Source organism: Schistocerca piceifrons, chromosome 3 (assembly GCF_021461385.2).
Source record: "Schistocerca piceifrons isolate TAMUIC-IGC-003096 chromosome 3, iqSchPice1.1, whole genome shotgun sequence".
Lineage (NCBI taxonomy): Eukaryota > Metazoa > Arthropoda > Insecta > Orthoptera > Acrididae > Schistocerca > Schistocerca piceifrons.
This window is the reverse complement of record NC_060140.1, coordinates 593,076,435-593,094,497: the sequence shown is the minus strand read 5'-3', so window position 1 is coordinate 593,094,497 and position 18,063 is coordinate 593,076,435. Positions and strand designations below refer to the sequence as shown.

The 18,063-nt window shown below is 43.2% G+C and overlaps 1 protein-coding gene across 1 annotated transcript in view; it reads left to right on the top strand.

The window, feature by feature from the left end:
- Window positions 1–14,286, top strand: part of LOC124788864 — a 355,716-nt gene extending 341,430 nt beyond the window's left edge. Inside the window, exon 6 of the mRNA XM_047256147.1 lies at window positions 14,206–14,286. Within this exon, the coding sequence (XP_047112103.1) occupies window positions 14,206–14,286 (81 nt within the window). The remainder of the gene's footprint in view (window positions 1–14,205) is intronic.
- Window positions 14,287–18,063: the final 3,777 nt, after the last annotated feature.

Genomic DNA, 18,063 nt, shown 5'->3' with positions numbered 1-18,063 from the left:
CGGTTGCGCGGTTCCAGACTGAAGCGCCTAGAACCGCTTGGTCACTCCGGCCGGCACTTGCCGTAGTACTAACAACAGTAACAACAATGAGCAGCAACACTAACATGATTGTAGCAGTGACAGCACATTACGAAGATTGTGCTCGTTACAGTACTTTAGTAACATTAATCGAACTGTAATAGCAGGAGCGCATAAGCCTCTAGAATATACTTGAGGATTGTCATTTCCCTATGACTATACAACTGAAGAACCATCACCTCAAGCATTTGCATCCATAAAATACCTAGGAGTAAGCGTCATCCATAAAATATCTTGGAGTATTCGTACGGAGCGATGTAAAGTATTTACAATTATGGCAGATGACAGAGAGGGATTCATTGTCAGCATCCTCAGGAAGCGTAGTCCAGCCACGAAGTAAGTTACAGATCACTCGCTCGACTAACACTTGAATATTGCTGGTCAGCCTAGGATCTGCACTAGAAAGGAATGATGGCGAAAATAGGAAAGATCTAACGGAGAGCAGTGGGTTTCGTTTCAGGGTCTTTTAGTAAGCGCGGGAACGTCACAGAGATGCTCAGTCAACTCCAGCGGCAATACAGCCGCTGTGCACACTATTAAAACATACAGGGCATACGTTCCTAGCAGTATCTCCGAACATAATGCTTCCTGCTCCGTATATTCCGCGGAAAGTCAATGAAAGTTAAGATATAGTGGTTCGAGCCCAGACAGAGCCTTACCACCAATCGTTCTTCCCGCGAGCCATCCTCTGCGGTAACAAGGAAGGGATGGGTGGGGTGGGGGTGTGGTTGGGGGCGACAGTGGTAGACACGGTACATTCTACCACAAGCCATTAGGTACCGTATGGAGCGAAGGCTCTAAGTGTAAGATGTAGGCGCCATCACTGGGATAGGACATTAAAGCTGTTCGATGATGTCCTCGCTAAGTGGACGACGCTACATTTAGGGGTCGCGGCCGCCTCCGCGTGGCCGGAAACGGTAATGTTACAGCCGACCACAGCCTCACTAGATATCTTATAAACGCGCCGGCTAACAGACCAGGCAGCAACTTTCCGGTAGAGTTTTAAATTAGGTGGCTGGCCAGAAATTTGCCCAGTACTGCAAAGAAAAGATAAGATCCACTCATCATTTCACACTGATATCGTACACACGACTGTCCATGCTGTCTTGTGCTTCACGTCACCGATCCCGAGGAGTCCTTTGCATATAAGCAGTTCAGATTTTTTTGTGTTAGTGGTATATTAAGACTCGTAATTCCGAGTGGAAATTTGTTTCATTAGACGAAGCTTTGAAACTCGGACGCATAGGAATTACAGATACTGGTTGCAAGCGGGTATTGATTGCAGTCAACGGGGAAGAAGAAAATTTGTGCCGGACCGGGATTCGAACCCGCGTCTCCTGCTTGCTGGGCAAATACTCTTATTACTAAGTCGTCCGGACACAGTGGTCATTCCAACTGCACGGACTACCCTAGCACGCCTCCCGTCAGATCCAAATTCTCACCTTATCCACTCACCACTAATGTAGTGCTACTTGCCCATGACCCTCACTACTCGCGGCATTTCGCCGATTGCTATACGAGTTCTACATCTACATCTACATCCACACTCCGCAAGCCACCTGACGGTGTGTGGCGCAGAGTACCTTGAGTACCTCTATCGGTTCTCCCTTCTATTCGGGTATGGTGTGCCTCTCTATTGAAGAGAAAAGTCCGAAATAACAGATACTATCTTCATCCAGTGGCCATTATGAACTAAGACACAAAGTGCCGCGCGGGGTAGCCGTCCGGTCTAGGCGCCGTGCCATGGCTCGCGCGGCTTCTTCCCCCCCTCGTCGGGTTGTCCTTAGTGTAAGTTAGTGTGCAAGCCTAGGGACAGATGTCCCATAGTTCTTACCACAAATTTCCAATAAGACACAAAGGAATTACAGACACTGGCTGCAAGTGGGAGTTGATTGCAGTCAATGGGGAAGCAGGAGACCCGAATTCGGCACAAATTTTCAACTGATCAGTCAATGCCCGCTTGCAGCCAACGTCTGTAATTCCTTTGTGTCTTAATTCACAATGGCTGCTGGATCAAAATACTGTCTGTTCTTTCTGACCTGTCAGAAAGAACAGACACACAGATTTATCTACGGAGACTCCATTGGCAGTTGTTACAAGAGAGACGTTGTGCGTCACGGAGAGGTTTACTATTTAAATTTTGAGAGAGAACATTCCGGGAAAAGTAGGATAACATATTACTTATTCCCATAGTCATCTCTCGTAATGATCACGAGGAGAAAATTCGAGAAACGAGAGCCAAAACAGAGGCTTACCACAATCACTTTTCTCAGGCGCCATTCATGAATGGAACACGATAGAAGAAATGGTTGAAATGGCTCTGAGCACTATGGGACTCAAAATCTGAGGTCATCAGTCCACTAGAACTTAGAACTACTTAAACCTAACTAACCTAAGGACATCACACACATCCATGCCCGAGGCAGGATTCGAACCTGCGACCGTAGCGGTCGCGCGGTTCCAGACTGAAGCGCCTAGAACCGCTCGGCTACCATGATAGAAGAGGCCAGTTATCGATACCAGAAGTACCCTCCGCCACCCCCATTAGGTGGCTTGCGGATTATGCTGTAAATGTAGATGTACAACTCTTTGAAATGAAGTCAGGTTGCTTCGGTCAGGCCTGCAGGTGTATGGCATTTATTGAAACGCTCCTTTCGTCCGTACCCGCTGCCTCCGAGCATCAGACCATTCATAAGAAAAAAAAAAAGTCCTTCTCGCAGCTGAGGCCGGAATCTCCAAGCACCCTACGTGATGAGTGGTGCACTATAATTAATTTGATGCAGATATTATGCTAGGCTTTCCTGCGCATACGTCTTCTTCACCTCTGATTAACTAAACGAACCTAAGTCTATTTTATCTACCGTGACCCTATATAACCGTATTTTTCCACGACAACAATCAGTTGTCAAAACGTTTTCAGATTATGGTACCGCCTCATAATGTTAGAAATAAACTGGAGAAACGAACGTTTCGGTTATGGTAACAGTGGCCTTCTTCTGGGTTTACTGGTGTGTTGTAACTGTGCAGAGTCGTTTGAATTTTTCCATTACTACTGTGGTGTGGGTACCAACTTTAAACAGAACGTGATTAATTTTCACACACATTTATTAAAATAATAACAAGCATAAAAATAGCTTAACTTGGTTCTGGATGCTATTTACAATGGAGAATCTGAGATTCCTTTGGTCTTGGTACGTTAATCTTATTCTCACATATCTCTTATACTTGACAAAGTGTCTATACATTTCTCTTCATGGCGATGTACTGGAATATGATAATCTTATTAGGCGCAGACTGAAACTTGACTATAGACTGGTACAAACAAATGCAGAGTAATGCAGACTAATTCAGACTGATGCAGACTGACTAATCGGAGGCCTGTACACTCGTTATAATACCTCGCGCGTTCAGGTATCACTGCGCGAGTGTGATCCGCGAGGAGATAAGTTTCTACGTTAGCAGCAATCTCATTGGCTGCGTTACACATTAATGCGCGGATCGGCGGAAGCAGAATTTGGTCCGTCTCTAAGAAAGCGCCATCTCGTAGTGCGAAGTCGGACGAGCGCTGCGCCTGCGCTGTTGTGCTTAGCGGGGCGCGTTCTATTGGGAAAGTTGAGTACGCGCTGACTACGCGGAACTATGTACACAACAACTACACATTACAGTAGTCCTGGGTGACCGCGTACCTGGAAGACTGGTATGTATGTAACTGTAGTCGACGAAAAAGGTCGAAATATGAGACAAATGCACGATACAGCCGACAGATACCGGTGGTGAGGTGGAAGCAGGCACGAGGACCTCAAACAAGGTACGTGTTAGAGACGTGAGCCGGCCGGTCCTCTGTTTTCTCATGGTACTCATATAGTAGGCTGCAGCTCACATTCAGACTTCGACGAGCCCGAGGCCACCATCCCGTGGGTGCAGGGTAAGTGTCTCATAACGGGCTTTAAACATGGAACCAGCCGTGAGATAATAGCCAAAGGCCGCCTGAAGGTTGCGCCCAATGGCAGTTGGCAGAGGGAGAAATTGTGCGAGGTGGACCAGTTTTGATGTCAAATAACGAATAAGAAACTCAACGCGTTGAAGTGTGTCCTGGCGGCGCAGGGGGTTCTGGCGGACGTCGTTGCGGATGAGGTGTAACAGGTGATGGAGATTCGTTGCCGCTGTGCGTGAGACCGTGGGGGTAAAGGTAAAGCCCAGGTACCGAAAAGTCTGCACAAGCGGCAGGGGTGCCACTTCATCTTCTTGGAGGCCTCGTCCAATGTGCATTGTCGAAGGTTTGGCGACATTAATGGCACTGCCAGTGGCAGCCCCATAACGAGTAATCAATTCGAGAACTGCTCGAATCTCAGAGCCGGAGCGAATGAGGAGGAGGAGTTCAACAGCATATGCCCGAAAGCGAAAAGAGTGTTGGCGTACGGTGAGGCCAGAGAGCTTGGTTGTTAAGCCCCCAATGAGGGGCTCAATCACTCAGCTACCGGGAAGCTGACACTGATCTGTAATAGTCTATAAGCATGATTATTATTGTAATTTAAATTAGCTTCTTACGAAAATACCGTGCGTGTTTGTTTTGTTTCTTCTTCAGAGCCAAAAAATGTGTCAGGGTTGTCGTGCTTCCCGGAGTGTCGAGTTATCGAGAGTCGAGTTTTTGGTGTTCTAACGTTGATCATATGACTATAAAATGCTTAAAAAAATTTTAAACTCACTATTTTTCATCTAAAATGTAGAAAATTTTACGGGGCAAGACGCCCAGTATGCCCCTCCCCCCCCCCCCCACTATTTTTCTATAAGTCGGCACCCCTGCAGATAGTGAACGTTAAACTATGTTCTACTGCCATTTCAGAAGGAAAACTTCAAATAATTACCGAAAATTGTGAAAAAAGTATAATATAAAATAAAAATATCGGCACGATATTGCCATCATGAATTCGATATATCATCGCCGAAAGTATGGCAAGCACATATCGAAATTTTTAGTAAAATACCTTTTATCGGTATACTGTCAAAAGCCATACCTCCGTCCTGACCGCCAGGCCTCAAAGACCAACAGGCCTCACCAGCCAACATGTGACGCGAGCGTTGTCGGAGAGTAAAGGCGTCGGCTACGATAGGAGCGATAATCGGCGAGCAACGGGCGAGAAGCAATAAAGCGGCGCCGCTCACGTTTATGTTTACATTGAGTTCAAAGGTAACGTCTGGCGGCCGGCTGGGACAATCGCGTGCAGCGACGCGAAACATACCGTCGCTTGAGCTTAACCGCTCACCGCTCGCCTCAGACATTAAATTTCGTTTACCGCTCAGTCTTTTCCAGTCGTTTGGAAGCTGTTGTGCAGCAAAGATGGCAGAGAAGTGAAAACTGATTGACTCGAGGGTGAGACGTTGATCTCAGAAGTTCAAACCAGGCCATGTTTGTGGAACGACAGTCAAAATAATTTCAAAAATACCTCTGTGACAAAGAAATTGTGGGATGAAATAGGAAATGCTATAAACTCGTCGTGTAAGAGTTACTATCTTAACCAGTTTCATACAAATCTGATCATTTACTAATGAATATTTTTTTATTATTATTGCGTACGAGTGTTGGACAAGAAATAGTTCAATAACTAGTAAAATTGGTATTGTAGCATTAAAATATGTCACCAATAATTTACAAAGCACGATGGCTATCGATTAAAATAGGTCACGCAATTATTCCTTATTTCCATTTCTTCTGCGTTTCGCCTTCTATATTGATTTGGAACGGGATTCTATCGACTTCTCAATTCATTCACGGTCTTTTCATGGAGAAATGATACGTTGTTTGGCTTCGTTAATGCCAACCCTGCCTCTGATAATATTGTGCAATACGCAAATAGTTTGTACAAGCTTGTTTACTTCAGACACGTCCGATACTTCTAAACATGTTCCTGTAAAGAGCCATTTAGTCCGTAAAATCCCAAAAGTAATTTCATTGGTTTTTCTAGCTTTTCATAGACTAGTATTAAAGTGTTCATGATATATTATTATACGTTTTGCTGGAAGCGGACGCAGAAGATACGGTTTCAATTTGAACGCATCATCTCCAGTGATAACGTGTGGTGCTGAATTACTGCTGCTCGGCAAGATTTTCTTGTGAGGTACATTGAATCCGTTGTTTTCCGGCTGTCTAAACAATTCGCTGGCCTTAAAAACTATCCCGTCATTTTGTTTTCCCCTAGCACCCACATTAGTTAAAAAAAAACTTTTTATCGTAATCAGAAACACTGAAAAGTATTTCAGGTACTTGAAATACCTACGTGCACTATGTGGTGGGCATTTGAGCTCTCAATGACGTCCGTCTATTATTCCGATGCAGTTCGGGAATTTTCATGACAGAAAACATTTTCCTGCTACATTCTTTCTTGACTGTTCTTCAGTGGCGGCATTACTTCAGGTAAAAACTCTAGCACAATAGGTGAACACGTTTCATAAACTGTCAAGCTAGCAGTACATCTTCCTAGTCTAAACTCATATGCTAGATGTCTGAAAGTGGGTCTGTGGCCAAAAACCTGACAGAAAAGAGAACAATTCGACTTCGTATGACATGATTCAATTAATTATAGTGAAAATTACAATTGTGTACTTGAATAAATAACAATTTTGAAGAAAATTAGTAATTAAACATGTTTAGTACTTACTTGCAATATAAGATCCTATTCTATTTATTTATATATTTTAATTTTAAGCAATTAAGTATAGAAGTGTGCAGGATGAGTCAGAAATAAAGATGCATGCTTTGAGGGGTGTGATCCTGAGTAAAAAATCTCCAATGGACATATGCGCTATTGCGTGTGGTTTCTGAGATAGAATAAGTCTAATGTACAATGTTATTTATTTTCTGTACTACTCAGTGCATTGTCGTTGTTTACAATGCACCACAGTAGTGTAGAGGAATTAGAGGCGAACAGTTTGATGCAGGACATTTGTTGTCCATCAAGCAGGGAAAGTACTTCAAATTGCCCTATAAAAATCTATCTAAGCTACGACGCATGGGCGTCGCTCGAGATTTTCAATATTATCTCGTACTCATCGTGCAAACTATTAGCCCTACAGAAAAAAAATTATAGGTACTTTGTTTGTTGAAAATTTAATGTACCTTAATCTTGTACTGCAGCACTTTTTTGTTCGAGGTCCACTTTTGGAGTTATTCAGGTTATCTCGGAAACTACGCGGAATAGAACAAGGTTCTTTGATTAGTCACCAGTGCTATCACTCCTCAAGTCATGTACATTTCCTCCTGACTCACACTATCATTTTCGAAGCACGCTTTGTTGATATAGTTTCCTTCAACGATTTTTTTTTATTTTAATGCGATAAATTCTCGTGATAATAGGGGACGAATGTAGAAAGAAATGGAAAAACTGGAAAGATACGTTTGGGAAGAGTGTGCAAACTCCCCAGTCCAAATCTGGTTCTGCCGCTAGTCCTCCACCCAAAGAGTGCAAATTGCAACTCTCTTGCAGTTCACTCGAGATGTTGTTCTTCAGAGCCGTATGGTAGGAAACCTCACGTCTCCTACGGTGAAATTCGGAAGAAGACGTCAATGGCATAAATGACAAAATGACAGAGACGAGTGTCGTGGGAACTAATAATAGAAGGGCACAGTACTTTCGTACACTGAAGATGACGACTGGTTTCCCAGATCGCACTGTTCCGAAGGAAACATAAGTAGAAAAAAGAAGATTGGGGAAAGAGAAGGATGGAACAGGAGGATCGAAATAGCATTTTAAGTATGGGGAGACAAACAGATGCTCTGGGAGATACAATCTTTTCTTTTTAAGTTTGCTGCCTTCGCTCTAAAATTCAAACTTGCTTATAGGAGACTGTAAGAGAGCACGAAATAAGGTAAGGCACAACAGCACTATCCTCCACACTGTGAGTGCTCGTAGACAGGCTGTAGTTACAGAGAACCAGACAACACCTCTTTTGGGAACGCACAACTTCTTGAAGTGAATGAAACTTGAGTGTATCTATTCAACAAAATAAATTCATAGTTTTCTATGTTTTTGCTATCAGAATATGTATTAATAAAATAAGACCACCTCTTGGTTAACTTAAAGATAATAAATATTCATTTGAAACAGCTGCCGACCGCTGTGGTAGGTGCTTTAGTCCGGAACCACGTAGGTTCTAATCCTGCCTCGGCCATGGATAAGTGTGGTGTCCTTAGGTTAGTTAGGTTTAAGTAGTTCTAAGTCTAGGGGACTGATGACTTCACATGTTAAGTCCCATAGTGCTTAGAGCCATGTGAACCATTTTGAAATTCTAGAAGGAGATTTTCACTCTGCAGCGGAGTGTGCGCTGATATGAAACTTCCTGGCAGATTAACACTGTGCTTTCAAAGTATGAATTTCTATTATGGAATACTTTCTAATAACCACCGTTTCTCTGCTCCTGCATCGTAAAATTCAAAGCTTTTTCCGTCGAACTCTGTTAGCAGTGGAGCAGCATTTTGGGATCTATACTTTTACGTGGAACATTGTCTTTGTTATGTTCTATTTTGTGCAGAAAGAAATTAATAAGACAGTTCAAAGGCTTATCTGAGCGTTCAGTACAATTTCTCGTGCAGATACGTAGCAGTAAACATATCAACCGTTGGTAACTCTTTGCATCGGTTATAAGGTAATACGGAAGTACATACCACGGATTCACTTTCATTACTGTAGTATTTACAAATCCAGTGTCGTTAGAAACATAAATTGTAATCCCTAGATAGCTATACTGAGTTTTCAGATTCTTCTAACACAACAGCACATCTTATCAGTAGAAACCAATGTGCTAAAAGATGAACTTGCCTGTAAGGCACACTACATTTCTTAGCATGATAACACAAAGAAAGAAATTAACTATCTGTTTCCGTATATTTGATAGCAATTCTTTCGCGGGGGGTTCTTCATACATTCCTCAAGGTTTTCAGAACACGAATGTGCGAAAATTACAAGATATACAGAAAATTGTCAGATACATGCAATAGAGCATCTGTTGACGTTTGTAATGCGGAGAATGGAAGTGCTTGCCACACGAAAACGTAGGTAAAATTGAATATAGGCGCGAAAATATCGCGACAAACTAAATTACATTCTATAAGATAGCTTTAACGCCCAGCAAATAACTTTCTCATCATCATCGTTTGGTTGCAAATGACAAGCTACCTGTAGTAATTAACACACAAGTGATCCAGAAAATTCATGCACACCGAATGTAGAGGTATTTTCAACAACATACGATCAGTTATTTGGACTAAAGATGGACATAATTTTATAATCATTTAACAAAAATGTTCACATTGCAGAATAAATGCAAACGAAAATCCACTGATGAGGGCACAGTGGTGCCGATACGCCTTTGGGTACTGAGAGAAAACGGCGTTTTGCATAACTGGCGCAACTCACATCCAACAATTTTAACTGCAAACACGGCCAACACAAGGAGCTTCAAATCAAAATGATGAATGTTTGTAACTCACATTACTCGTTCTCGATACGGGCACAACTTCTGAAGCAATAAACTTCAGATCATATAAATCACTGACACGAAATGCCCAGGATAGCACGGCAGCAGCCTGCTTTGAAAATCAGTTCATCAGGTTATCTATATGCAGGCGTGAACTACGAAGACACGTAATACGGAGCATAAGGTTTCTCTGCTTGTTGTGACAGGTCTGCCACCTAGTCCAGTTACACCATGGCCCGTACCACGTATCGAAAATCGGAAAGATTCTCTGTCCAGTAATACGTGTCAGTTTTCTTTATATCTTGTACTGTACGCACACTGCTTGCCTGAAACTCCAGGGGTGCTAATGAATAACGCTATATTTTTAACATGATTAAGTCGGTTCCTTGTCTGTTTGTTTGTACTGTAAAAACTTTGCGTTTTATTTTAAACTGACTTCCCGGCGAGCAAGAGACATTCAACTTTCGGTGTAGCTCAGAAATGGAAGATAGTGCAATATTAACTCGGTTTCTTGTCTGGTGCGTGGTAGAGCTTACTTTGCGTTCCACGGCTGCACAGTTACGGATGTTTCACGGTAAGAACGATTTCTTGTAATCCTCTGTGTGAGCACTATTCTCTCTAATCATCACCCCCACGATGTTTTCGCGAGATATACATAGGAGGAGGTAAAATATTTGATTCAGGTGAAGGTAAACTGAAATAAATCTGAAATACGTCATATGCCTCTGTTATAATCCCTTCAGTACATGTAAAAAACACAAAATAACTATTTAAATACAGAAAATTCTTAGTATTACAACTTTTTAAACTGCACTAAAGAGTGTAAAATAATTGCTTCTTGCTCCACACAGGTTCCTAAACCCATATCGATAGTCCTGAAAGCTTGTGTTTGCGAATTTTTAACAGCTATGACAGTCCTAGTAAAATATAAAACGAAAAAAATGGACACGTATAGTAATTAAAAGTAAGGAGTGTAGAGATTATCTGTCGTTGAGGAAACACACACAACAGTCCGTATCATCTGCAGTGCAATAAAAATGTTGGTGGTTTAAGTGACCTATTCATGCGTCAGTAATCTATTGCATGAGACCGATGTTTTTCGTTTTAAATTTTAGAATTGTTCTCATAGTTATTAAAAACCCACACGCTGAAATTTTCACGAGAGTCTGTATGAGGTTAGGAATCTCTGCGGAACTAGAAGAAATTTACTTTCCGTTCATTTTAGAAACTGTGACATTAAAATCTGTTTTATTTAAATAATTGTCACTCTAGATTTAATATCTAGCAGACAATGAACTCATTTCATATGTATATTTCACTTCATTTAGTTACAAGGGTCGATCAAAAAGTTTCCGTTCGAAGCCCGTACGGCCTAGAATCGTAATGCCAATCTGGTAAAATCGCCGTGAGCATTGAGGAATCTTGCCAACGACGTACCAGGTTGAAGATGACAGTTTGGTAAGAGACGTGTCCTGTTGCGTGGAGAAGCTCCCCTGCTGCATATCCTCGTCTGAGAGTAATCTTCGACTCTTCGATGCCTTATAGTGACTTAGGAAAAGATCAGGATTACATGGCGGGTGCTCGAGTGTCTTATATTTTAGTTGTTGTAACTTCTCTGCATTACGACATTTGCGATGTGGGGAGCGCGTTGCTGGTACGGAACTTGGCGCACCATTCCATAACGGTGGCTTTCTACAATCATGCTACCCTCACACACGTTCTCCATTCTCCGATGGATGTCTACCGGCATTTAACCTTCAACAGCCAAGAAGAGATTAATGTTACGCTAGTCCTATATGTACTCATTTGGTAATAATATACACCACTGGCCATTAAAATAGCTACACTACAAAGAAGACGTGCTACAGACGCGAAATTTAACTGACAGGAAGAAGATGCTGTGGTATGAAAATGATTAGCTTTTCAGAGCATTTACACAAGGCTGGCGCCGGTGGCGACACCTACAACGTACTGACATGAGGAAAGTTTCCAACCGATTTCTTATACAAAAACAGCAGTTGACCGGCGTTGCCTGGTGAAACGTTGTTGTGATGCCTCGTGTAAGGAGGAGAAATGCGTACCATCACGTTTTCGACTTTGATAAAGGTCGTATTGTAGCCTATCGTGATTGCGGTTAATCGTATCGCGACATTGCTGCTCGCGTTGGTCGAGATCCAATGACTGTTAGCAGAATATGGAATCGGTGGGTTCAGGAGGGTAGTACGGAACGCCATGCTGGATCCCAACGGCCTCGTTTCACTAGCAGTCGAGATGACAGGCATCTTATCCGCATAGCTGTAACGGATCGTGCAGCCACGTCTCGATCCCTGAGACAACAGATGGGGACGTTTGCAAGACAACAACCATCTGCACGAACAGTTCGACGACGTTTGCAACAGCATGGAAAATCAGCTCGGAGATCATGGCTGCAGTTACCCTTGACGCTGCATCACGGACAGTAGCGCCTGCGATGGTGTACTCAACTATGAACCTGGTTGCACGAATGGCAAAACATCATTTTTTCGGATGAATCCAGGTTCGCTTTACAGCATCATGATGGACGCATCCTGGGCATGGATGTGTGTAATGTCCTTAGGTTAGTTAGTTTTAAGTAGTTCTAAGTTCTAGGGGACTGACGACCTCAGAAGTTAAGTCCCATAGTGCTCAGAGCCATTTTTTGGACGCATCTGTGTTTGGGGACATCGCGGTGAACGCACATTGGAAGCGTGTATTCGTCATCTCCAAACTGGCGTATAATGCGGCATGATGGTATGGGGTGCCATTGGTTACACGTCTCGGTCACCTCTTGCTCGCATTGACGGCACTTTGAACAGTGGACGTCACATTTCAGATGTGTTACGACCCGTGGCTCTACCCTTCATTCGATCCCTGCGAAACCCTACATCTCAGCAGCATAATGCACGACCGCATGTTGCAGGTCCTGCACGGGCTTTTCTTGATACAGAAAATGTTCGACTGCTGCCCTGGCCAGCACATTCTCCAGATCTCTTAGCAATTGAAAACGTCTGGTCAATGGTGGCCGAACAACTGGATCGTCACAATACGTCAGTCACTACTCTTGATGAACTGTGGTATCTTGTTCATGCTGCATGGGCAGCTGTACCTGTACACGCCATCCAAGCTCTGTTTAACTCAATGTCCCGGCTTATCAAGGCCGTTATTACGGCCAGAGGTGATTGTTCTGGGTGCTGATTTCTCTGGATCTATGCACCCAAATTGCGTGAAAATATAATAACATGTCAGTTCTAGTAAAATATATTTGTCCAATGAATACCCGTTTATCATCTGCATTTCTTCTTGCTGTAGTAATTTTAATGGCCAGTAGTGTAGTTTACGTTGCATCATTTATCGATCCTTATACAGCGTGAATCACCTAAAACTAGCACCGCAGATATTGTGGAAATGGAAAGTGTTGTTGATGGGTGGTTTTCACTAAAGGGATTGGCAGTCAGGGGCTCGTATTGTTAGTCAATCAATATATTGTCATAATAGAGAGCGTACTTTTTGTGTAACATACACTTTTTTGCATGGAACAGTGCGTATTGACAATAATAAACAAGAAGTGGGGTAAGTACAATGTCAGTGGAGTTTGTTGCATAATTCAAGTGCAAGTCGTTTACGAGATATCATATTCTGAAGTGTTCCAGCACCGAGACTTGTATAATACCTGTGATAGCACACAGTAAAGAACAACACAGGTACCTACACTAGTTATGTGGAGTCTGATCAATAACGAGATAATTGACCATCACAGGTTGTGTTCAAAATGACCACCGACAGCAGCAATACACACTTCTAGTCTAGTGTGGAACGACTGCTGCTCACACACTACTATTTCAGCGGATATGTCCAAGCCGGATGCAGTAATACGTTGCTGCATATCATTGATTGTAGCTGACATGTGCCTGTAGATAGCGTCTTCCAGTTTTCTACAGACGAAAAATCGGCGGGACGGGCTGGTCATTGTACTGATCCTTTGCGTTCGATCCAACGATCTGTGAACGATTTGTGAAGAAATGCTGTAGTACTTCGTGGACTACGGGCTGGATAGCCGTTACGTTGGTACCAAAGGTTCCTCCTAGTCTGCAGAGGAACATCTTGTAGCATCCATAGGAGATGATCTGTTAGGAGGCTGTGTAACTCGTACGCGTTGATTGGATAACAATACGACCCCCTGATTACCAATCAGTTATGTGAAAAGCACAGGCGGCCGCTGTGGCCGAGCGGTTATAGGCGCTTCAGTCCGGAACCGCGCTGCTGCTATGGTCGGAAGTTCGAATCCTGCCTCTGGCGTGGAAGTGTGTGATGTCTTCAGGTTAGTTAGGTTTCAGTAGTTCTAAGTTCTATGGGACTGATGACCTCCGATGTTAAGTCCCATAGTGCTTATAACAATTTGAACCACTTTTTTTAAAGCATAATCAACAGATCTTTCCGTTTCCGCAATACTGTGGTGCAATATTTAGGTAATTCAAACTATCCACGGGCACTGGACTCTCTCTACTTTGCATATACGCTTGCAGCAACGCACTAGAACAGAAACTCCTTGGTCGGCCCTCAGAGTTATCAGGCTTGAAATGCGATTTGCTCGGGCGACCGCTTGTTGCCGGGGCGTTGCAGAGTTGACGTGTCTGGCAGGTGCTGCTGGTCCTGGCCGCTGGGACGCTGTTCTCCGAGTGCGCGCTGCTGCGCGTCGACTGGCGCTACGACCCCGACTGACCGCCGGACGCCCTGGCGCCGCCGCCGCTGGCGTCGGTCAGCGTCGTCGTGCCGGGGCTGTCTAGCGCCGTCGCGCCAGACGGCGTCTCCAGGGTCGCCTGGGCCGTCTGACGTCACAGCGGTTGCCACTTGCAGCCGCCGCCGCCGCCGCAGCTGTCGGCGAGCGCGTGACGCGTCCCACCGCGGCACATCCCACGACGTCCTCTGCGGAATAAGGACGATACTCCACTGGCGCATCGTGTATTGCAAATCCTGTTGTTCGTCGATGTATAGCGCAGTTGACTAGTGGCCTAGTCCGAAACACGAATTCATATTGAATCGATGTGGGCTTAAGTTACTCGTCTCCTACAAGGCACAACATAGAGGAGGAACACAGGCAGTGTCACAGCATTACCGCCAAAGCTATACAAAACAGAGACCACTAAAAGTCAAATAATACCACTAACATTCTTCTGAAACCTTATGTAAGTCGTTCAGATCATTATTAATACCATCCTCAGACACACTAACCGGTTTGTCATTATCTGTTTCCATTTCTTACTAGGTTGTTATTAATTTTTGCTACTTTATCCATAAATCAATAACATATTTCTTTTGAGCTTCAAAGTCTTGTAAGTTCCTTCTAGGCACTGGAACATGTATCTTACCTGTAGACGGATTCTAGCCTGTAATCCGTGGTACTCCTGTATGTTTTGTTTGTTATTGACGTCATAATTTCTTGTCCTTCTATGCAGTTTAGGGTTGGGAACTAGACCTTTTCGATAGGTTTCACAATTGCTGCTGCTTGTCATAGTTTTGAATTAGTTTTCGAGACCACAATTTGGAAATTTGTGGTAAGGTTTTATGGAACTAAACAGCTGAGGTCACCGGTCCCTAAGCTTACGCTCTACTTAATCTAACCTAAACTAACTTACGCTAAGGACAGTACACACACACACCCATGCCCGAGGGAGGACTCGAACCTCCGACGGAGGGAGCCACGCGGACCGTAACGAGACGCCTCAGACCGCGCGTGTACGTAATATTTATCAGAGATACGGACAGTAGCTAAACATTCTTCCACGGATTCCCGTTGTGTGGTTATTTTGTTGAAATGGCATGCAAATTTTCCTTTAAATAATGCAAATAGCGGTTTATTTGACAGTACAGCAATCAGTCCCTACCCTGGAGAGTTTAGTTCCGTGAGTAATATTCTTTTTCTTTTACGCCTATGAAAGGATTTAGCGCCTTATCCCACATCTGTGTTGATGATGATGATGAAGTGCCATACTCCGTAACAGAGCGTAGGGGACGATGCAGGAGACCCGCACCGCCGTACTAGGCAAGGTCCTAGTGGAGGTGGTTTGCCGTTGTCTTTCTCCGACAGTAATGGGGATGAATAATGATGATGGCGACACAACACCCAGTCATCTCGAGGCAGGTGAAAATCCCTGACCCCGCCGGGAATCGAACCCGGGACCCCGTGCTCGAGAAGCGAGAACGCTACCGCGAGACCACGAGCTGCGGACCCCATATCTGTGTGTTACATATGCGTTATTACACTGATATTGTACCAAGGGCGGTAGCTGATCTATGAAGGACGATCCCTGACAGCTGACGGCTCTCTTTCCAGCCTTCGACCTGATGCGCGGATAGTAGTCATTTACAACGGCACAATACCACTAATGTGTTGCGGTAGACACTGACATAAAATCGTCTTCATCTACATTTACATCTACTCGGGTACCATGAAATTCGTAGTGCCTGGCAGAGCGTACATAGACCATATTCTGACTTACTCTGCCGCTTTACCTCTAATATCGCGTGGTAGAAATGAACACTTACACCATTCGGTACGAGCTCTGATTTCTTCAATTTTAATGCGATGATTATTTCTTCCTACGCATATTGTTAAAAGTGAAATATTTTTGCATTCAAAGGAGGAAGTTAGTGACTTAAATATCATGAAAACATCTCGTCGCAATGAAAGACACCTTTGGTTGAATGATTGCTACTCCAACTCGCTTATCATATCCGTGATACCCTGATAGTACAAAACGAGGTGCCCTCCTTTGGACTTACTGGATGTCCTCAGGCAATCTTATGCGACAAGGATCGCGTGCAGCACGTCAGTACTACAGCAGTGGACTAATAAGCTTAATGTGAGCAATCTCTTCAGCAAACCTGTTGCATCTTCTAAGAGCTCTGCCAATAAAACGGGCTCTTTGGTTTGCTTTCCTCACTGCATCATCTCTGTGATCGTTTCAGCCTTAGTTATTCGTAAATGTAATTCCCAGGTATTAAGCTGAATTGACAGCCGTTCGATTTGTGCGATTTAGAGTGTAACCGCTGTTATGTGTTTGGTAAAAGCAGGCGCGCCAAGCACCAGTGTAGAGTCTACTGCAGATATCAGGGACCTCCTTTCGCTGACTGTACTACAGGATACAAACGCTGTTTTAGTACATGTGAGGTGTACCAAATTGAATTTTCATACGCTTTCTGTGATCCTACTCAGTGGGAAAGCTATAAATGCTTTTATTAGATGAAGCTGGAAAACATTACGTTTCTTTATTTTAGGCATAAATTTTGTCCAGGAGTGAGAATATGATCATCAGATCGAGCTGTATCATTTAGAACATCATCTTCAATACCATTTGCCGAACTAATATAAGATTTCAGTGATAAAAATTAATTCATCGTTTCAAATAGTGTCATTCCAGAAGATGCGGCATTTATTCCATTTGGAATCATAGCTCACTGCCTCACTTCGTCAATACAAATAGATTAGGCTACTGCGAATCAAACTCTTATAGTTTGATCCATCGACCTCAAAAGTAGTCTGACATCCTGTTGTTGCTTAATGAAATGAACATTAACGTTTCCTGCAGGACACTGATCTTTTAAATGTTAGGTACCTGATTATGACTCTTTAACAACAGTCTCGAGCTTGTAGAATAAAGCAGATAGAAAGCGTCGTGTACCTTGAACCAACTGAATTTCGGCTTATTCGCCTTAACGTGCTATGGATGTAACGAAACCACGGTGAATACCTTCCACGTACCACAAAGGTCTCTTCTTCATGTGAGGTTTACATACAGACATCTGCTTTAAGTACAGTGCTGCTAAGCAATTCATCGTATTCTGCTAAGGAAATACTATTACCCATTGTGATATCTACTCGATGCGTATGATTTCTGAAAGATTGTTGTCCTTGTTAGCAGACAGCACAAAACAAATGGTCATTTTGGCAACAAATTACCCTATAGATTCATAGTTGAAACATTTTATGGAAGATCAACAGTGAAAGGTTGTTTGTACAGAAGTAGAATATCTAATGTGTAGTACGTGGACAGACATCAACATACAATTCTTCTTTACCCAGCGATTTGGGGAAGTTTCTTGAGGCCGAAAATTAGAACATTATTTCATTGTAACAATGTCTCGTACCATAAGTATCTTCACTGGTAACTCTGTTAGAAATTTATGGCCTATTTCATATTTTGCTCGCATGAGAATTTTATGTTATTTAATACTGCTCTGGAATACGTTTTACACTATTAGTGTCTTAAAATATATTTCGTGAGCATTACCCCTTTAGGATGTATCAACTGCACCGCTGCGTGCGCAAATGTATATTTACGAAAAACAACTGGCTGTACCACAGGAATTCTTCAGTGTCCCACATACGTCTACTGCGAGATTCGTGCATTGCTTTTGGTTTTAAATAGACTGTCCAGCTTTTTTTGTTTTCGATGACTTACGCAGTATAATGTAGTCTGGCTGTAATAACACAATATC